The 23,328-nt window shown below is 40.9% G+C and overlaps 1 protein-coding gene across 2 annotated transcripts in view; it reads right to left on the bottom strand.

The window, feature by feature from the left end:
- Positions 1-23,328, bottom strand: part of klhl14 (kelch-like family member 14) — a 50,200-nt gene that overhangs the window by 8,705 nt on the left and 18,167 nt on the right. For both annotated transcript variants that reach the window (XM_042307619.1, XM_024392242.2), the window contains 2 exons: positions 3,373-3,462; positions 3,120-3,198 (listed from right to left, as the gene is read on the bottom strand). In XM_042307619.1, the coding sequence (XP_042163553.1) occupies positions 3,120-3,198; positions 3,373-3,462 (169 nt within the window). The remainder of the gene's footprint in view (positions 1-3,119; positions 3,199-3,372; positions 3,463-23,328) is intronic.

Here is a 23,328-nt window from a genome sequence, read left to right as displayed (position 1 = left end):
GTTTCTGGGATAATGGTGTTGATGTGAGCCATTACCAACCTTTCAAGCACTTCATGGCTACGGACGTAGGGTCTGTAGTCATTTAGGCAGGTTGCCTTTGTGTTCTTGGGCACAGGGAGTATGGGCGTCTGCTTGAAGCATGTTGGTATTACAGACTCAATCAGGGACATGTTGAAAATATCAGTGAAGACACCTGCCAGTTGGTCAGCACATGCCCGGAGCACACATCCTGGTAATCCGTCTGGCCCCGCAGCCTTGTGTATGTTGACCTGGTTAAAGGTCTTACTCACGTCGGCTACGGAGAGCGTGATCACACAGTCGTCCGGAACAGCTGATGCTCTCATGCATGCCTCAGTGTTGCATGCCTCGAAGTGAGCATAGAAGTGATTTAGCTAGTCTGGTAGGCTCGTGTCATTGGGCAGCTTGCCGCTGTGCTTCCCTTTGTAGTCTGTAATAGTTTGCAAGCCCTGCCACATAAGACGAGCGTCGGAGCCGGTGTAGTATGATTCAATTTTAGCACTGTATTGACGCTTTGCCTGTTTGATGGTTCGTCGCAGGGCATTGCAGGATTTCTCATAAGCTTCCGGGTTAGAGTCCCACACCTTGAAAGCGGCAGCTCTACCCTTTAGCTTTGTGCGAATGTTGCCTGTAATCCATGGCTTCTGGTTGGGGTATGTACGTACAGTCACTGTGGGGAAGACGTCCTCGATGCACTTATTGATAAAGCCAGTAACTGATGTGGTGTACTCCTCAATGCCATTGGAAGAATCCCGGAACATGTTCCAGTCTGTGATAGCAAAACAGTCTTGTAGTTTAGCATCTGCTTCATCTGACTACTTTTTTATAGACCGAGTCACTGGTGCTCCCTGCTTTAATTTTAGCTTGTAAGCAGGAATCAGGAAGATCGAGTTGTGGTCGGATTTACCAAATGGAGGGCGAGGGAGAGCTTTGTATGCGTCTCTGTGTGTAGAGTACAGGTGATCTAGAATTGTTTTCCCTCTGGTTGTACATTTAACATGTTGATGGAAATTTGGTAGAACTGATTTAAGTTTCCCTGCATTAAAGTCTCTGGCCACCAGGAGTGCCACCTCTGGGTGAGTGGTTTCCTGTTTGCTTATTTCCTTATACAGTCGACTGAGTGTGGTCTTAGTGCCAGCATCTGTCTGTGGTGGTAAATAAACAGTCACGAAAAGTATAGCTGAAAACTCTCTAGGCAAGTAGTTTGGCCTGCAATTTATCACAATATACTCTACTTCAGGCAAGCAAAATCTAGAGACTTCCTTAGATTTCGTGCACCAGCTGCTGTTTACAAATATGCACAGACCGCCCCCCCTCGTCTTACTGGAGTGTGCTGTTCTATCTTGCCAGTGCAGCGTATATCCTGCTAGCTGAATATCCCGCTAGCTGAATATCCATGTCGTCATTCAGCCACAATTCCGTGAAACATAGGATATTAGTTTTTGATGTCCCGTTGGTAGGATATTCGTGATCGTACCTCGTCTAGTTTATTGTCCAATGATAACACGTTGGCGAGTAGTATTGACCATAACGGCAGCTTTCCCACTCGCCTTTTCTGGGTCCTGACCAGGCATCCGGCTCTTTGTCCTCTGTACCTGCGTCGCTCCCTCTTGCAAATAACGGGGATGTTGGCCCTGTGGGGTGTTTGGAGAATGTCTGGTACATCTTGCTTGTTGAAGAAAAAATCTTTGTCTAATCCGAGGTGAGTGATTGCTGTCCTGATATCCAGAAGCTCTTTTTTTGCCATACGATACGGTTGCAGAAACATTATGTACAAAATAAGTTACAAATAACGCAAACAAAAAATAGCACAATTGGATGGGCGCCCGTAAAACTGCTGCCATTTCTTCCAGTGCCATTTTGGCTATGCAATCGCGCAAGAAAACAAAAAAACACTAAAACACTAAAAAAGTGGAGTATTCCATCAGCTTTCTATAAGCTAGGCCTGCTATAGTTATTTATCAACTTTCCTCATATTAAGCACATTGCTTTGCTTTACAGCAGGAGTATAGCCTACCTGGCTGGCATGAAAATGAACCACGGAAAAACATCCTACATTCGCTATTTAAGTGCATAGATTACATGTATTTTTTTCCGCTGCCCCTGTTTCGAGACAGGTGCATGATAATGGTCCATTCTAAATCAAAACTAATTTCACACATACATTGTTGAGTACATGTTGAGTACAAGCCAAGATTAAATCAAGAGTTGTCTGATGGGTGACAATATTAGCCTATCACTAATTAATTATATATTATCACTTGTGAATGATGCACAGTTTAAGGCAAACAGCGCATGTTTTTTTTAACTGGCATATATACTCAGCACGTGAGTTTCAAGTTTGGGGAAGACCATTTTCACCATAAAAATGCTCCTTTATAATATCATGCCACGTGGCTAGGTTTTTAGAGGATTATGGGTAACACAATGTATGCATGTTTTAAAAAAAAAAAAGGTTACTTCTATATTAGTATTAAGAAGCTTGCCATAAGGTGTAATGGATCATGATGAACGGTCAATGATGAGACGACCCATTCCCACAAATCCAACACCTAATGGTAGAGGCAAATACAGTATCCTGCTATGCTTGCTGTGGATTGAGCACTGTGCTCAGCAATGCCTGCCAAAATGCGTTAAACTGGTCAAATAATCTGATACATGTAAATCGTTTTTAAATATGAAAATACACCAGAACAAGTGATCCAATTCTGCACTAGACAGGATTTGAAACAGCATAATAGTGTTTAGGAGCTTTAGAGAGGAAACACCACAAAATAAGGTATCTAATTCTGCACTAAACAGAACTCGAAACACCAAATTAGTGTTTTCTGCCTTTCGCAGTAATGCTCCCAGTCCCTGGCAAGGTGTTGCACAACACTTGATTAAAGTGGTGTTACAAGACACCATGTAATGTTTCAAAACATCCCAGGATGAAGTCTTTCTATACTCCAGAAAAGTTCAGATTTCCTCTCCTTAAAAGTGTAATGTCACACACAGACACCGTAATCATTCAGTGTTACTAACCAGTGGAATAATGTACACATCTATCTATCTATCTATCGTATTGCATTACTTTGTCAATCTTGTTCGCATTCACTTACCTTTCCTGCATCGGGGGAAGTTGTATCCAACTGTTGAATCGTGGATCATAACGGCTGACATGATTGGTGCTGTGCTTTCCTGCAAAATACACGACATAATCAAGATCCATAAATAGTTCATATGGCCACACGTATCTAATCAAACAATGTTGATGGGAAATAAAGTGCAAATTATGAATATAAATACTAAACATTTATATATATTCATTTGTATTACTACTGGTATTAGTAGTAGTATCAGTAGTGATGTTACCATTGGGGTTCCACTGGTCCTCTCCACCCAGAAGTAGTATGAAGTTTTCCACCTCCACCACACAGTGATGGGCACTGTTGTAAGGCATTACTGGAAGACACAACACAACATAGTGGAGGATGTCAGAAACGGTTATAAAAGGACACAGAATGGTGCAGGACATACAGTTGAAGTCAGAAGTTTACATATACCTTAGCCAAATACATTTAAACTCAGTTTTTCACAATTCCTGACATTTAATCCAAGTAAAATGTCTCTGTCTTAGGTCAGTTAGGATCTTATTTTAAGAATGTGAAATGTCAGACAAATAGTAGAGAGTGATTTCTTTCAGCTTTTATTTATTTCATCACATTCCCAATGGATCAGAATTTTACATACACTCAATTAGTATTTGGTAGCATTGCCTTTAAATTGTTTAACTTGGGTCAAATATTTCAGGTAGCCTTCCACAAGCTTCCCACAATAAGTCGGGTGAATTTTAGCCCATTCCTCCTGACAGAGCTGATGTAACTGAGTCAGGTTCGTAGGCCTCCTTGCTCGCACACGCTTTTTCAGTTCTGCCCACACATTTTCTATAGGATTGAGGTCAGGGCTTTGTGATGGCCACTCGAATACCTTGACTTCGTTGTCCTTAAGCCATTTTGCCACAACTTTGGAAGTATGCTTGGGGTCATTGTCCATTTAGAAGACCCATTTGCGACCAAGCTTTAACTTCCTGACTGATGTCTTGAGATGTTGCTTCAATATAGCCACATCATTTTCCTACCTCATGATGCCATCCATTTTGTGAAGTGCACCAGTCCCTCCTGCAGCAAAGCTTCCCAACAACATGATGCTGCCACCCCCACAACATGATGCTGTGCTTCATGGTTGGGATTGTGTTCGTCGGCTTGCAAGCTTCCCCTTTTTCCTCCAAACATAATGATGGTCATTGTGGCCAAACAGTTCTATTTTTGTTTCATCAGACCAGAGGACATTTCTCCAAAAAGTACAATCTTTGTCCAAATGTGCCGTAGTATGGCTTTTTTATGGCGGTTCTGGCGCAGTGGCTTCTTCCTTGCTGAGCGGCATTCCAGGTTATGTCGATATAGGACTTGTTTTACTGTGGATATAGATACTTTTTTACCGGTTTCCTCCAGCATCTTCACAAGGTCCTTTGCTGTTGTTCTGGGATTGATTTTCACTTTTCGTACCAAGTACGTTCATCTCCAGGAGACAGAACGTGTCTCCTTCCTGAGCGGTATGACAGCTGCGTGGTCCCATGGTGTTTATACTTGCATACTATTGTTTGTACAGATGAACGTGGTACCTTCAGGTGTTTGAAAATTGCTTCCAAGTATGTACCAGACTTGTGGAGGTCTACATTTCTTTCTGAGGTCTTGACTGATTTCTTTTGATTTTCCCATCATGTCAAGCAAAGAGGCACTGAGTTTGAAGGTAGGCCTTGAAATACATCCACAGGTACACCTCCAATTGACCCAAATGATGTCAATTAGCCTATGACATATCATTTTTCTGGAATTTTCCAAGCTGTTTATTAAAGGCACAGTCAACTTAGTGTATGTAAACTTCTGACCCACTGGAATTGTGATACAGTGAATTATAAGTGAAATAATCTGTCTGTAAACAGTTGTTGAAAAAATTACTTGTGTCATGTACAAAGTAGATGTCCTAACCGACTTGCCAAAACTATAGTTCATTAACAAGAATTTTGTGGAGTGGTTGAAAAACGAGTTTTAATAACTCCAACCTCAGTGTATATAAACTTCTGACTTCAACTGTAAGTCAGAAACTTAATAAGAAAACCTGGGATAATTGATGAATCATATGTTCGTAAACTGAGCATGCTCTTGCAGTTTAAATGCTAGAAATCCATCAAATATGAACATTAGCACAAAATCAACCAAAAGATTCAAAACAATTAATTGTTGTAACTTATTCAGACATTGGTGTGTTGGGGTTCTTATGAAAAGTCAACTGACATAGAATCTTGAAGCGTTGAGTGTTGCTGGTCTCTGCTGGCCATCTATGAACATCTGAACGTCTTGAAATGCCACATGTACTCTTAAATCTCTGTCTGGTACAGCCAGAAGAGGACTGTCCAACCCCTCAGAGACCGGTTCCTCTCTAGGTTTCTTCCTCTCTAGGTTTCTTCTCTGTATGTGTCTTCCTAGATTCTTGCTAGCTTCTCTCGGAATGTTTCTCATTTTAATTTGTATCACCTTTTGCATGGACTATTAAAGTAACTGTCCAGTTAAAATCTTGTTTTTAAAAGACAATATTATTTTAATTTATACCCAAATAAAGTTGTTGACTAATCCTATACTCGTATTTGAGGCCAAAGCATAAATTTGAGAAAAACCCTTAAAAAAAACACCTCAAACTTGTATCTCAACAGATCGTTTAAAAAATGCTTGCTATTTCCTTATACAGGATGATGTCCTCCTCCTGTGGACAATGAGCTGGCCAATAAGCGGTCTATTCGCGTGAATATTTTTAATGCCCACACCATTCCAACACAGAAAAGCTGCTTTTTAAAATACTTAATTACAATTTTTGGGAAGGAAAACTATTTCACTCATATTGTAATTAACTAAAGTCAGCTGTACAACTGAAATGTGTGTTCCGCATTTAACCCAACCCCTCTGAATCAAAAAGGTGCAAGGAGCTGCCTTAATTGACATCCATGTCTTCAGCACCCAGTGGGTGTGTGGGTTAACTGCCTTGCTCAGGGGTAGAACAGGGGTAGATTTTTTTATCTTGGCAGCGAAGGGATTCGATCCAGAAACTTTTCAGCTACTGGCCCAATGCTCTAACCACCAGGCTACCTGCCACCCTGTCATAAGTCATAGAAATATAGAAACTCTGCAGATCCTTTTAGCGTTTCTTTGGGGATTATCGATTTTTACTGCTGTAGGCTGCTGTTTGAGTTTAGCGCAATGAGTTTTAAGCTACAAAATCTGACTATTCCACATTGAACCAGCCCCCTCTGTCAAACGCAAGTTTGCTCCATTTAACACATAATCCCTCAATAACAAAAACCTAATTATCAATGTCATCACAGAAAATGCAATCGTTGTCTGAATGAAACCTTTGTACTAAACCCAAAGAATTTCTGTCTCTCAACATTTCTGCCTCTCCTGGCTACTACACAGGGAAACATCGCTCCACAGGCCCTGCAGGGGGTATTGCTGTTCTCCGCCGATCAGACCTACATATGTCATTAACGCAGGTACAGAATCTGACCTTATTTGAATGCCTAGCGCTCAAACTGTCTGGCCCAAAACCACTGCTCCTCATTCTGATATAAAGGCCTGCCAAATCCTCCCTTGTCTTAGTCTCTGAAGGATCTAAGGTATTAACATCTTCCTGATCCACAGTGCTGCTTGGGGACTTAAAGGTGTTTTATATATACATTACCAGTCAAAAGTTTGGACACCTACTCATTCAAGTTTTTCTTTTCTTTTTTACATTGTAGAATAATAGTGAAGACGGCATCAAAACTAGGAAATAACACTTATGGAAACATGTAGCAACCAAAAAAATTGTTAAACAAACTCATCCCAAACCATCTCAATTGGGTTGAGGTCGGGTGATTGTGGAGGCCAGGTCATCTGATGCAGCGCTCCATCACTCTCCTTCATGGTCAAATAGCCCTTACACAGCCTGGAGGTGTGTTTTGGATCATTGTCCTGTTGAAAAACCAATGATAGTCCCACTAAGCACAAATGATGGTATGATGGGATGGCGTATCGCTGCAGAATGCAGTGGTAGCCATGCTGCTTAAGTGTGCCTTGATTTCTAAATAAATCCCTAAAAGTGTAACCAGCAAAAGCACACCCACACAATCACACCTCCTCCTCCATGCTTCACAGTGGGAACCACGCATGCGGAGATAATCCGTTCACCTACTCTGCGTCTCACAAACACACGGCGGATAGAACCAACAATCTCAAATTTGGACTCATCAGACCAAAGGACAGATTTCCACTGGTCTAATGTCCATTGCTCCTGTTTCTTGGCCCAAGCAAGTCTCTTCTTATAATTGGTGTCCTTTCGTAGTGGTTGCTTTACAGCAATTCAACCATGAAGGCATGATTCACGCAGTCTTCTCTGAACAGTTGATGTTGAGATGTGTCTGTTACTTGAACTCTGTGAAGTATTTATTTGAGCTGCAATCTGAGGTGCAGTTAATTGCCCATTTCTGAGGCTGGTAACTCTAATGAACTTATCCTCTGCAGCAGAGGTAGCTCTGGGTCTTCCTTTCCGGTGGTGGTCCTCATGAGAGCCAGTTTCATCATGGCGCTCGAAGGCTTTTGCAACTGCACTTTTGCAACGGCTCTCGTCAAAAGGAGTGGACCAAAGCGCAGTGTGGAAAGTGTTCATGATTTTTATTTTCAAAAAACACTCAAACAAAATAGCAAACGTGAAAACGAAAGCACACAGTTCTGTCAGGTACAGATACTGAACAGAAAACAAGATCCCACAAAACCCAAAAGGAAAATGACAACTTATATGTGATCCCCAATCAGAGACAACGATAGACAGCTGCCTCTGATTGGGAACCACACACATGGCCAAAAACAAAAAAATTGAAAACATAGACTTTCCCACCTGAGTCACACCCTGACCTAACCAAACATAGAGAATAAAAATTATCTCTAAGGTCAGGGCGTGACAACTAGTTCTTGAAATTTTCCGGATTCACTGACCTTCATTTCTTTAAAGTAATGATGGACTGTCATTTCTCTTTTCTTATTTGAGCTGTTCTTGTCATAATATGGACTTGGTATTTTACCAAATAGGGCTTTCTTCTGTATACCAACCCCATCTTGTCACAACACAACTGAATGGCTCAAACGCATTAAGAAGGAAAGAAATTCCACAAATGAACTTTTAACACGGCACACTTGTTAATGGAACTTCATTCCAGGTGACTACCTCATAAATCTGGTTGAGAGAATGCCAAGACTGTGCAAAGTTGTCATCAAGCCAAAGGGTGGCTACTTTGAAGAATTTCAAATATAACATGTTTTTTAGTGTGTCCAAACTTTTGACTGGTACTGTATATCCACATTATGAGGTTGGAATAATACTGTGAAATTGTGAAAATTATGATGCTCTTTTATTGTAAGTGCTGTTTGAATTATCAGCTTGTTTTCGTGGGAAATAGTCTTGGTGGGAAGTAGTTTTGGCCACAAGGTGGTAAATTAGACCAATTAGAAAGACACTTCCAAACCTCTCTGCCAATAACAGCTCGTTTTCAGTTATCCCCTCCCCACTCAAGCCACTCCCAGACAGTCCTAGCAAAATTCTTTCTTGAGAAATTGCTCTTTGCTAAGAAGTTTCTTTTTTACCATTTTAATTGAAAACAATCACAGTAAGGTAAATGTTACCCAGAAATTATTTGATTTTTAGATTAAAACGTCTGCATTGGACCTTTAAAGTGGAACTGGCAGTATTTTAACTACTTTGTAGATATGAAACAGACAATCATAATATCAGTCAAAAATATCAAATTCCTAGTCCATGCTTCTAAACCAACTTTATAAGATGTTTTAAAAATAGGTTCTATTTGACTCAAAATTCCATGATGTACAGTAAGGCATTCTTGGCAGAATAGATGGATGCAGTTCAATGCGTGATTAATATAATTCATGAATACAGTATATTTCTTTGTAGTCCCAAAAATATTGCTATCAGATTGCAAATCACAGCTGACCTGGTACATTGTTTGCTGCCTCCACCCATTCGGGATGCAGTGTTAAAATTTAAATGACGCAATATTTTGAGAAAAAACGGACGACTGTACTTACGGCTGGGAATGTCAATGCAATCAATCTAGCAAGGGCATTGATCAAAAGTCAGTCATAACGTGGCTAATAGGCTAGGACACACAAGGGACCATAAATGAGTCAACAGTTGTCATCTACTTTATGAAATTACAGCCTGATGCACCAGTGAATTCAACTTCAATTGCGCTGCTTTTGTGTGTCCCGTAAACACCGCTAAGTGTACAGACACATGCCAGAGTCCTAGCTAGGCTACCAAACTGTTGCAGTCTGGCTTTGGTTTTTAAAGCTTGACCATGAATAACCAAAAAACAAAACCTGGAACAAAACACCATGCAAAGGAGAAACATGTAGGTATATTACAGCAACATTTGAGCAGGTAGCCTAGGCTGGCTACCACTCGTGGAAAAAGTATCCAATTGTCATACTTGAGTAACGCTTGGGTAACGCTGCCTTAATAGAAAACGACTCAAGTTAAAGTCACCCAGTAAAACAGTACTTGAGTAAAAATCTAAAAGGATTTGGTTTTAAATATACTTAAGTCTCAAAAGTAAATAGAATTGCTTTAATATAAAGTAAAAGTATGAATCTTTCCAATTCCTTCTATTAAGTCAACCAAACGGCACAATTTCCATTTTTTAAATTTCATTTACGAATAGCCAGAGACACACACCAAGACTTAGACATCATTTACAAATGAAGCATTTGTGTTTAGTAAGTCCACCAGATCAGAGGCAGTAGGGATGACCAGGGATGTTCTCTTGATTAGTGTGTGAATTGGACAATTTTCCTGTCAAAATGTAACTTTTCAGTGTCAGGAAAAATGTATAAAGTAAAAAGTAAGTTATTTTCTTTAGGAATGTAGTGAAGTAAAAGTCAAAGTAAAGTACAGATACCAAAAAAATGACTTAAGTAGTACTTTAAAGTAAACCCTTAAAATAACAGGGATGAAAAGAAAGGTGGAGAGAGGACGGAGATAATGAGACAAACGTAAGTCTCCCGAAAGCTAAGACGAGGAAATATGACGAAGCATATGTAACGCTTGGCTTCACTGTGACTACGGTGGGAGGCGAGGAAAGACCGGTATGTTTACTGTGTCTAAAAATGTTGGCAGCGGACAGCATCAAGCCAAATAAATGAAGGCGTCACTTAAAGACATTACACCCCAATCACGCTGTTAAGCCGCTTGAGTTTTTTCAGCGAAAACGTGCCGAATATTGCCAACAATCTTCCCGCTTTGTGAATGCTACTTCAGTAAACCAGCGAGCACTATTAGCATCATATAAGGTGGCGTACCAAATTGCTCAGTGCAACAACCCCACTCCATAGCAGAGGAGCTGATACTGCCTGCAGCATTAGACATGGTCTCTGTCATGCTGGATGACGCAAGTGCTGCAAAAATAACAACTATCTCTCTGTCCAATGACACTGTCGCCAGACGTATAAATGACATTGCTAACGGTCTTAAAGAACAGCTGGTAGATAAACTCAAAGACAAACGTTTTGCCTTACAGTTCGATGAAGCAACTGACAGCAACAAAGACTGTTTGTTTATCGCTTATGTATGTTTTGACATGACAAACTCCCTGTGTGAGGATCTACAGCTGAAGAGCTATTCAAAATGCTGGACTGCTGAGAATGGGTTAAAATGGGAGAACTGCATTGGTGTTTGCAGTGATGGTGCACAGACCATGGCAGGGACGAGAAAAGGACTTCGGGCACTCATCAAGAAGGCCTCACCTAATGCTGAGTGGACACACTGTGTTATACACAGAGAAGCACTGGCATCAAGGCACCTTTCCTCTGAATTAAGTGAGGTTATGACTGACATTGTAGGTGTAGTCAAATTTATAAAGACCAGACCACTAAAAACAAGAGTCTTCTCTGCTATTTGTGAGGAGATGGGAGCGGAACATCAAGCTGTGCTGTTTCACAGTGAAGCAAGGTGGCTGTCACGAGGAAAAGTCTTGTCCCGAGTTTTTGAGCTCAGAGAGCAGATAAGAATGTTTTCGGAGCAGGAGCATAAGTATGATCTCGCAGAAAAATTTAGTGATGAGAACTTCCTGGCCTACCTGAGTGATATATTTGGAAAGCTAAATTAACTAAATCTCCAGCTTCAAGGGAAAGATAAACACTTCCCTTAGGTCACAGACAAGATCAGCTCTTTCACTCGAATGCTTGCAATGTGGGGCAGGCGACTTGATGAAGGAAATACTGATTCATTCGAGAACCTGCATGAATTTGTTGATACTACTGACTATGATGCCACCTCAGCGATTCCATATATTAAGGAGCATATTTCATCACTGATGGGATTCTTTAAAAAGTACTTCCCTGAAAACAGTTCCCAATATAACTGGGTGAGAGATCCTTTCAATGCACCAGCTCCAACTGGTTTCAGCTCTGCAGAGGAGGACCGGTTCATTGATATGACGTCTGACTCCACATTGAGACTGAGGTTCACATCACAGACACTGAGTGAATTCTGGCTGAGTGTAGAGAGGCGGTATCCACTCTTAGGGCCAAGGGCCATGGGCATTCTTCTTCCTTTTGCAACATCTTATCTTTGTGAGACTGGCTTCTCTGCTGTTGCTGCACTGAAGACCAAGTACAGGTCCCAGCTAAGCATTGAGCAGGAGCTGATTATATTTTATTTTATTTTTCAGTATCAAATGGTCAAAAAATGTTTACAGTTTAAATAAGGATGGAATTTTTTTATTTAATTTCAGGCAAATTGATGCACTTTAGTCTTTTCTGTTACAGACTAAAAAACAATGTTAATAAAGTTATTCTTTGTTGTAAGTTGATCTATATTTCTTTCTTTTTTTGTTTTATTTAACGTTAATAAGGATACAATGTTATGCAGAGGTGTACTTATAACAATTTTATAGACAAATTATACTATTTACAGTCACGGCGGAGAGTTGGGGGGCGCAAAATATTTACTTCTTCCTAGGGGGGTGTAACAGAAAATAATTGAGAAGCACTGCTGTAAGCAGACATTATTAAGGGCCATATGTTTTCAAACAATGGCCAGTTTGGGTCGCAGTTGCAGGTTGAGAAAAAATAAGAATCATCTACTGTATGTCTGGCCTGCAAATTCCTTATTTTTTTCAATATGGCCCATGCGCTGATTGAGTTTGACACCCCTGGGCTAGCTTATCTATTTATTTAGCAAGCTAAAAACATGACGCCTAACGTTAGCTAGCTAACTTGCTTCTGGGAAGATGTTATGTCATTGGAGGAGTGGGTGAGTGACCGACCTTTTCCCATCATATTGTAATTTTCGGTGGGTACTGGCTACAGCTAGAGATGCAGATGTCTTTTGGTTAGCTAGCAAGAAAGGTGAATCGCTTTGCTAGCTAGGCTGAACTTGAACAAATGCTATCCATATCTCTTAGTTGTCAACCAAATGTATCTGGCATCGATCAAATGGGCAGGGAGGGAGGCAAGTTCCAATTCAGTTGTCAAAGCGTGGGTTGGGACAAGCATGCATTGGCAGGCAAGCTGCAGAAGTAGGAGCTGGCTATTCCCCATCATTTATCAGTGCAATTTTGATGGCCAACTAGCTGAAAAAGTTTGAGAGGGTTTATCTAATGTTCCCTTGTTAGAATTTAGCTCATCTTGCTCTGGCTAGCATTAGTTGTTGATCTTGTTGTTGTTGATGTTCATAGGCAACTGAGGGAGAGAGAGCCTACCTGGTTGTTTGCTCAATAGGACTGTGAAGTTCCCAAATCTAAGAGGACTCCCGTGGTATTTACATCAATCAATCAAATGTATTTATAAAGCCCTTCTTACATCAGCTGATGCCACAAAGTGCTGTACAGAAACCCAGTCTAAAACCCCAAACAACAAGCAATGCAGGTGTAGAAGCACGGTGGCTAGGAAAAACTTATTTGCAGAAATCCATTCAGGTGTATTTTGTGGCTTTTGGCGAATGCGTTCTAACGATCTAAAGTTGTGCTGTTGCTACTGACTGTAAACACACAGTCCAGTTTAAAGTGAATGATGGCAGGCCCGTGTGGCAAATGGCTTGTTTGCATATAGGCCTACTGTAGCTCTGATTGGCGCAACGGTCTGCGTAGACTCCGGTCCTGGACAAGACAAATGTTTTTGTTGTTGGTTTTATTTACTGCAGTGGCTTTCCCACCCTGTATTGCTATAGAACTTTCACAAATCGTTAAATATAAATCATTCCCAAACATTCCATGAATTGACGAAAAGGTGAAAATGACCATATCTTAGTGCTCGCTTGTCAGAAAATGTAAAACATTGTGTCATATTCTTCCTGGGGGTGTATATGAACAGATTTTTTATGTTGGTTTCATGTTGCTAAAACGATGTAAGTTCCACTTTAAACATCCATGTGGACTCCAGCACTTGTGAGTTTGCGGCGGATTTCCTTTCCCTGTTGGACTGTTTCAATTTCACACAGCATGTGAATTTTCCAACTCAGTCCAAGGCATCACCCTCGGCCTGGTGTGCTCCACTGGCATAGCTCCCGACAATCTGTATGGCCTGGAACGCACCATTTCTGACCACATAGCCATCCTATTTAATCTTTCCATCCCCCTCCCCAAGACCCTTAACAAATGCACCATCACCCTCAGAAACATCAAACCTGTCAACCCCCACCCCCCCTGCCCTGAACCTCTCCTGACCCCTGTTGGTGACCTGGTTTCCAACAACAACAAAGTGGTATCCTCAAATATGGATCTACTGGCCCCTGTTAAACCCTGTGTCTTCACCCCAGTATACACCCAAACTACGTACCATAAAGGCTGCCGGCCGCTGTGTAAGAAAACAGGGCTCACAGTACATGTTGAGGCATATAAGGATCATGTCTCAAACTACGAAGATGCTCTCCACAAGGCCAAGTCTAACCATGTAAACAACTCTCGCCAAAGTGGTCAATGAACTACTTCTAGCGGCTGACTTAGGCAATCTCAACCTCCTCATCCCTCTGGACCTACTGTATCAGCTGCCTTTGACACTGTTTGCCATTTCATCCTCCTTGAAAGAATGGAGAGGACTCTTCTGGGAATCACTCGATCAGCCCTGGCTTGGTTAAGGTCCTACCTGCCCGACAGGCAGCAGTTTGTGACCCTGAGGTACTTCAAATCCGCCCACGCACCTGTCCACCAGAGGGTCCCCCAAGGCTCAGTCCTAGGGCCTCTCCTTCATTATCTACATCATACCCCTCGGAGAAATCATCCGTCAACACAGTCTCCAAGTCCATTGCTATGCTGATGACACAGAGATCTATGTTCACTCCAAACTCACCTCTGACCTCCCCCATCATCACTCATCAACTGCCTAAAATAAAAATGATGGATGAGGTCAAACTTTCTGAAGATCAATGGCAATAAGGCACAGGCCATGTTGGTGGCCCTCAGATCTCTCTTAAAGAAGGTGGAGGAGTTTGACCTCAACATCGACGCCTGCCCTATCTCGGGGTCATCCTCGATTCAACACTCTACTTTGATGCCCACATTAAAACCTTCACTAAATCTGCCTTCTTCCATCTCAAGAACATTGCCAGCCTTCGCCCCACCCTTACAGACTCAGCTGCTGAAACACGTATACATCCCTTCATTACCTCTTGCCTGGACTATTGCAATGCTCTTCTGTATGGACTCCCTGCCAACTCCCTCAACAAACTTCAGTATGTCCAAAACTCAGCTGCGAGACTCCTCACCCGCACCAAACCCTGGGAGCACATCACACCCACACTCCTCCAATGGTTTCCAATCAAAATCCTTCTCCTCACTGACAAATCCCTGCAAGGCTTGGCTCCCTCCTATCTCTCCAACATGCTACACCCCCACCCACAGTATTCAAACCTCTGACTCTGGCCTACTGGTCACCCCACTCACCAGACTACTCTCCATGGGGGCCCGTGCCTTCATCTTTGCTGTGGGTATTACTGACGGTGGCTACCGATAAATAAATAAATAAAAAAACAGTGAAAAGTCCGGACCTATGATTTAAACATTCTAGAAATCATAAGTCAACTCGGTAGGTTTGGTACTATACTGTCATTTGTGCATGGCTACAGAAGCCTATAAGTTGGGTCTCCAAATTTCATCCAAAGTCATAAACTTCACTGTGGAAAAGGTGATATGTTGATATGCTTCAGTTTGCTGCCATATGACAGGTTTCCCATCTGTCTCCAGCGATCGTAAGGTAAAATAGATCTAAAACCATTGTAATTTATATTTACAATCCCCTCATCCAAACGGCTTACTCATTTACCTAGCTCTTATCAATTAAAAAATTACATTGCATGAAGAATGGTGTTATTTCTATCTGAAAAAAAAAGAAAGTAGATGTTGTTCCACTTGGAACCGACAGGTTGCTCGACCTTCATCATTCATCATTTCATTGTGCGTAAAGGCGGTTGAATTATGTGGGAATTGAGTCAAGATCAGAATACCTCCACAGCACCTTCAGTTCTTTGATCTCTACCCCAAACGAATAGTGGGTGAATAGCATGCTGTTCTCATGTTTAAGTTCAAGGTCAGAATACGCGTAGAGAGAAAAGTGCATAAAAATCTAATTACGTTCCATTTATGCGCACTTAGCTCGGGTCGGAGTCAGGTCCTTTGCTTTTAGTATTGCCATGTTTATATTTGCTATTTTATGTTTTACTCTGTAAGTGTCCTTGTATATCTTGAAAGGTGCAAATAAAATCTATTATTGTTATTATGACTAGGTTCCTGACTTATAGGGAGTTTTTCCTAGCCATTGTGCTTCTGCTATTGCCTCCGCATTGCTTGTTCATTTGGAGGTTTAGGCTGGGTATCTGTAAAGCACTTCGTGACAACTGCTGATGTAAAAAGGGCTTTAAAAAATACATTTCATTGATTGTTGTTTTATATTTGACAACACTCGGCAGCTCACAGGGCCAAAAAAACTCCCCCCAACCTCCCTGCCTGTACACTGTCTATATGTTAAAGTTGTCCTCCTATCCCTCTCATGTTCTCCTTTCCATCTTCCCCTGCTAAAGTGACCCCCATTGAGATGGAGAGAAATGGTCTTAGGTGACAGTCATAATGAACAGGATCATGTTCACTCAATAAATCTAGGGGCCCGTGCCGTGCTTTTGAGCGTAAATCAGTGAAATGGTAAGGCCACCTGTCTGTCTCCATCCGTCATTTCCACTGTCACCTCCCGCTAGTCTGATGGATCACAGTTGCTGTAAAATTAGACAGCCTTGAATCTAATTTATTTTCTTCACTCCCTCAGCTGCAATCTCAATCGCTGTGGCTAGCTGACATGCGAAAGTCTTCCATTCACTGAGGGGAGTCTAGCTCAGACAGATAGGGACTGACTAACACAGCTTTATCTCAGCTTTTAAACAAGCTTCAATGCCATACAACACTCCTTCCGTGGCCTCCAACTGCTCTTAAACGCTAGTAAAACCAAATGCATGCTTTTCAACCGATCGCTGCCTGCACCCGCATGCCCGACTAGCATCACCACCCTGGATGGTTCCGACCTTGAATATGTGGACATCTATAAGTACCTAGGTGTCTGGCTAGACTGCAAACTCTCCTTCCAGACTCATATCAAACATCTCCAATCAAAAATCAAATCAAGAGTCGGCTTTCTATTCCGCAACAAAGCCTCCTTCACTCACGCCGCCAAGCTTACCCTAGTAAAACTGACTATCCTACCAATCCTCGACTTCGGCGATGTCATCTACAAAATGGCTTCCAACACTCTACTCAGCAAACTGGATGCAGTATATCACAGTGCCATCCGTTTTGTCACTAAAGCACCTTATACCACCCACCACTGTGACTTGTATGCTCTAGTCGGCTGGCCCTCGCTACATATTCGTCGCCAGACCCACTGGCTCCAGGTCATCTACAAGTCCATGCTAGGTAAAGCTCCGCCTTATCTCAGTTCACTGGTCACGATGGCAACACCCATCCGTAGCACGCGCTCCAGCAGGTGTATCTCACTGATCATCCCTAAAGCCAACACCTCATTTGGCCGCCTTTCGTTCCAGTACTCTGCTGCCTGTGACTGGAACGAATTGCAAAAATCGCTGAAGTTGGAGACTTTTATCTCCCTCACCAACTTCAAACATCAGCTATCTGAGCAGCTAACCGATCGCTGCAGCTGTACATAGTCTATTGGTAAATAGCCCACCCATTTTCACCTACCTCATCCCCATACTGTTTTTATTTATTTACTTTTCTGCTCTTTTGCACACCAATATCTCTACCTGTACATGACCATCTGATCATATATCACTCCAGTGTTAATCTGCAAAATTGTAACTATTCGTCTACCTCCTCATGCCTTTTGTACACATTGTACATTGTATATAGACTCCCCCTTTGTTTTCTACTGTGTTATTGACTTGTTAATTTGTTTATTCCATGTGTAACTCTGTGTTGTCTGCTCACACTGCTATGCTTTATCTTGGCCAGGTCGCAGTTGTAAATGAGAACTTGTTCTCAACTAGCCTACCTGGTTAAATAAAGGTGAAATAAAATAAAATAAAATCTTCTCTGTGTGTTTAATGTGTGTGTGTGTGTGTGTGTGTGTGTGTGTATGTGTTTGTGTGTGTGTGTGTGTGTGTGTGTGTTTGTGTGTGTGTGTGTGTGTGTGTGTGTGTGTGGGCTGACACGCGGAGGTCTTCCATTGAGCCTCAGACAGATAGGGGAACTAACACAGCTTTATCTTGAATGAGGAAAGGGGATTATAGTCCCTGACTTCAGTGCATCACAATGGAAGGAGCGTGTAGGTGTCAGATTTCCTTAAATGCCTTAATATGTAACATTCAGTTGATTTTTAAAGATTTGAACGAGTGGATCTTTTAGTTAAATCAAATGTTATTGATCGCGTGCACCGTTGAGTAGGTGTTATGGCGGGTGCAGCGAAATGCTTATGTTCCTAGTTCCTATCAATCAATGCAGTAAATGTCAACAAGCACACAATAATCCAACATTTTACAGCAGAAGATATATAAATAATATGTTAACATAATTCAAGTGGCCTGTGTTCAATGACTATGTACATAGGGCAGAAGTCCCTAAGGTGCAGGGTACAGTGCCCGGTGCTATCTGGCTAGTGACAGTGACTGAGGGGCAGAGTAGGGTACTTGGCAGAGGGCAGGGTACTGAGCAGAGGTCATCTAGTGGTGGCTGTAAATCAGTCTGATGGCCTGGATATAGAAAGCTGTTTCTTGGTCTCTGGTTTGGGAAATGTCATAATTCCACTGTCCGGCAGCCCATGCAAGAAATTCATAAACGTAATCTCTCTCGGGAAAAAAGCACCTACACATTATTTTTTCCTTATTACTATTTGGTTCACAACAGTTGGGGGTTGTATAAACCTACCTGTATGACTCTACGGCCTGTGCAAGCATGTTTCATTTTCCAAACGCGATCTCTCCCATGCCAGTAGGCTAGCTAGCTAATAATTCACCACGGAAACCGGAAACCGTTAGAATTCCATTCATTCATTAACCAGTGCAGTGCGGCCTATGTAGGCCTATTGGATATTTATTCAATCATTATTTATTGGAGTTCTTATCTCTCATCATCGTTGAATCTCTGCTAGCTAGCTACATGCCAATGATTTGTTTAGCATAGCAAAGTCAAATGAATAGAATGATTCGAATTAACGACTGGGTCAAAACATGAGAAAATAACGCCCAGCCCCGCTTTGAGGATAACACCGTGCCATCGACGCAGCCCGCTACCAAGAACAGTGGGCTCTCATTCTCCATGGCCGATAAATTAGTCATAACTGAGTCAGATTTGTAGGCCTCCTTGCTCGCACACGCTTTTTCAGTTCTGCCCACACATTTTCTATAGGATTGAGGTCAGGGCTTTGTGATGGCCACTCCAATACCTTGACTTTGTTGTCTTTAAGCCATTTTGCCACAACTTTGGTAGTATGCTTGGGGTCATTGACAATTTGGAAGACCCATTTGCGACCAAGCTTTAACTTCCTGACTGATGTCTTGCTTCAATATATCCACATAATTTTCCTACCTCATAATGCCATCTATTTTGTGAAGTGCACCAGTCCTTCCTACAGTAAAGCACCCCCACAACATGATACTGCCACCCCCATGCTTCACTGTTGGGATGGTGTTCTTCAGCTTGCAAGCCTCCTCCTTTTTCCTCCAAACATAACGATGGTCATTATGGCCAAACAGTTCTATTTTTGTTTCATCAGACCAGAGGACATTTCTCAAAAAGTACGATCTTTGTCCCCATATGCAGTTGCAAACTGTAGTCTGGCTTTTTTATGGCGGTTTTGGAGCAGTGGCTTTTTCCTTGCTGAGCGGCATTTCAGGTTTTGTCAATATTGGACTTGTTTAACTGTGGATATAGATACAGTGCCTTGCGAAAGTATTCGCCCCCCTTGAACTTTGCGACCTTTTGCCGCATTTCAGGCTTCAAACATAAAGATATAAAACTGTATTTTTTTGTGAAGAATCAACAACAAGTGGGACACAATCATGAAGTGGAACGACATTTATTGGATATTTCAAACTTTTTTAACAACTCAAAAACTGAAAAATTGGGCGTGCAAAATTATAGGGATTTTTTTTGAGAGACCATACTCTTACAATGGAAAGTATAAGGTCATGCTGATAATTAGCTCCCTGGATGCAATTCCTATGGCTTCCACAGGGTTCAAGGTATGTTCAAGGTTTCAAGCTGGTAACTTCAAAAATGAATAAGAAATATCACTTTTAGTACAGGGACACTGTCTTGGAAATGTGTGTTTGCACGCGCTATGTAGACAGGACGCACCTGTTAAAATCGGTTTCCTATTGAACATACTTCCTTCCGTAAGAAATATTATAGTTTGATTACATTTTAGGGTATCTGAGGTGTAAATAGAAATGTATTTTGACTTGTTGAAACAAAATTTAGGGGTAGATTTTCAGATTCCTTTATCTGCATGTTGAAAGAGTGGATTACTCAAATTGATTGAGCCAACTAAACAGACTTTTTGGGATACAAAGAAGGATTTTATCTAACAAAACAACACTACATGTTATAGCTGGGACCCTTTGGATGACAAATCAGAGGAAGATTTTCAAAAAGTAAGTGAATATTTAATCGCTATTTGTGAATTTATGAAACCTGTGCCGGTGGAAAAATATTTTGATTTGGGCCACCATCCTCAAACAATCGCATGGCATGCTTTCGCCGTAATAGCTACTGTAAATCAGAAAGTGCAGTTCGATTAACAAGAATTTAAGCTTTCAACCGATATAAGACACTTATATGTACCTAAATGTTTAATATCCATAGTTTTTATGATTATTTATTTGAATTGTGCACCCTCCCGCTAGCGGGACGCCTAGACTTAGGAATTAAGAATGATGGAGGCCACTGTGTTCTTGGGGACCTTCAATGCTGCAGAAATGTTTTGGTACCCTTCCCCAGAGCTGTGCCTCGACACAATCCTGTCTTGGAGCGCTACAGACATTTCCTTCAACCTCGTGGCTTGGTTTCGCTCTGACATGCACTATCAACTGTGGTACCTTATATAGACAGGTGTGTGCCTTTCCAAATCATGTCCAATCAATAGAATTTACCACAGGTGGACTCAAATCAAGTTGTAGAAACATCTCAAGGATGATCTATGGAAACAGCTCAATTTCGAGACTCATAGCAAAGGTTCTGAATACTTATGTAAATAAGGTATTTCAGTTTTTTTTATACATTTGCAAAAATTTCTAAAAACCTGTTTTTGCTTTGTCATTATGGGGTATTGTGTGTAGATTGATGAGGAACAGAATATAGTTCTCCCATGGGCAAAGTATTTCAAAAGGGTTGATGATATGACTTAGTAGATGGATTATTTTTAAATTACGGTCCAAATAATGATGATCAACGCTTCTTTAAAAATTATAATAATAATTGATCAAGCTTACAAGCAATACAAGACTCTGTTATTATGGTGGGAGATTATAATATGGTTTAAATACCTCAATGGACCCTAAAGGAAATCACACTACAAACTATTACCCTCATGCACTTAAGGAAATCACGAATATCATGGATTTATTAGAACAAGTGGATTCATGGAGGTATACCAGAGGACCATTATTAGCATGTTTTAACCCTAAAAATGATAGATTATCAGATTCTCAACAATAAGTTCTGAAACAGGACCCAAGTGATAGAAAAAAAGATCCAGTCCATAAAAACAATTGGAGACCCCTTACACTTCACTGTTGTGATGCAGAAATTCTAGACAAATGGATAGCATGTCCTGGATAACATGTCCTAATCAGACATGTTTTAACATGGACGATACATTGGAGATAATGTAAGACAAGTACTGGAAACGATAGAACACTATGAAAAATCTGGGACACCAGGTCTGGTATTCATAGCTGACTTTGAAAATAGTTTTGATAAAGTACGACTGGAATTTATATATAAATGCCTGGAATATTTCAATTTTGGAGAATCTCTTCTTCAATGGATTAAAGTTGTATGCATCGTTACCCTAGGTGTAAAATAGTAAATAATGGCTACTTCTCAGAAAGTATTAAACTGTCAAGGGGAGCAATACAAGGTTGTCCACTATCGGCATATCTATTTATTATGGCCATCAAAATGTTAGCTATTAAAATCAGACATAACAATAATTTCAAGGGACTGGAAATCCAGGGCTTAAAAACAACGGTGTCATTGTACACTGATGATTCATGTTTTCTTTGAAATCCACAATTTGCATCCCTCCACAGCCTCATAGAGGATCTATACAATTTTTCTAACATCTCTGGATGACAACCAAATTATGATACGTAATTACTATATTACGTATTGGATCACAAAAATATACAACTTTTACATTACCGTGTAGTTTACCAATAAAATGGTCTGATGGTGAAGTGAACATACTCGGTATTCATATCCTGAAGAAAGAAATAATCTCACTACAATTTGTTTTATAGAAAGTTAGCAAAAAGAGATAAGCTCTTGTGACCATGGAAAGGAAAATACCATTTGTGGAAAAATCTCCCTGATTAACTCCTTAGTCATATCCCAATTTACCTTTTGTGGCCTACTTGTTTTTTAAATGAGCAAAACATATTACATTTTACTTGGAACGGCAAGCCAGACAAAATTAAGCAGGCCTATTTATATAATGAATATGAACTCGGAGGGCAGCACTTATTACATATTAAGCATTTAGACCTCTCACTAAAGGCTTCAATCATACAAAAACAATACTTAAATCCGAACTGGTTTTCTAGCACATTAGGAAGGATGTCTCACCCCATATTCAATAATGGCTTTTTTCCCATTATTCAGAATACAACCTCTCACTTTAGGTTATTTTAAAATGAAATAATCTAAAAAAATATCGCTATTTTAAAAACAAGCCATTGAAGGTTGCAATTTCAGTTTAATCCACCAGAAAATACTGAACAAATATGACAACAAACATTATGGTTAAATTCAAATATACTAATTGATTAAAAAAAATAATAATAATAATCTTTGTAAATTATATTATAAATATTTGACTGGTGGAGTCATGTCACACATGCAGCTAGCAAATATATATGGAAATCAAATAAAATAAAATGTTATTTGTCACATACATTAGCAGATGTTAATGTGAGTGTAGCGAAATGCTTGTGCATCTAGTTCCGACAGTGCAGTAAAAGCTAACAAGTAATCTAACAATTCCCCAACAACTACCTAATACACACAAATCTAAAGGGGTGAATGATAATATGTACATGTAAGTATATGGATGAGCAATGGCTGAGCCGCATAGGCAAGGTGCAATAGATGGTACAAAATACAAGTATATACATGTGATATGAATAATGTAAGATATGTAAACATTATTAAACTGGCATTATTTAGAGTGGCATTGTGTGAACAGGCAGTGGCTCGGGTGGTTGATGTCCTTGATTATCTTTTTTGGCCTTCCTGTGACATCGAGTGCTGTAGGTGTCATGGAGGGCAGGTAGTTTGCCCCCGGTGATGCATTATGCAGACCGCACCACCCTCTGGAGAGCCTTGCGAGGGTGGTGCAGTTGCCGTACCAGGCTGTGATACAGCCCGACAGGATGCTCTCGATTGTGCATCTGTAAAAGTTTGTCAGGGTTTTAGGTGACAAGCCAAATTTCTTCAGCCTCCTGAGGTTGAAG

The sequence above is a fragment of the Oncorhynchus tshawytscha genome, linkage group LG28 (genome assembly GCF_018296145.1).
Source record: "Oncorhynchus tshawytscha isolate Ot180627B linkage group LG28, Otsh_v2.0, whole genome shotgun sequence".
Lineage (NCBI taxonomy): Eukaryota > Metazoa > Chordata > Actinopteri > Salmoniformes > Salmonidae > Oncorhynchus > Oncorhynchus tshawytscha.
Note: the sequence above shows the minus strand (reverse complement) of the source record. Positions and strands in the feature narration are given on the sequence as shown.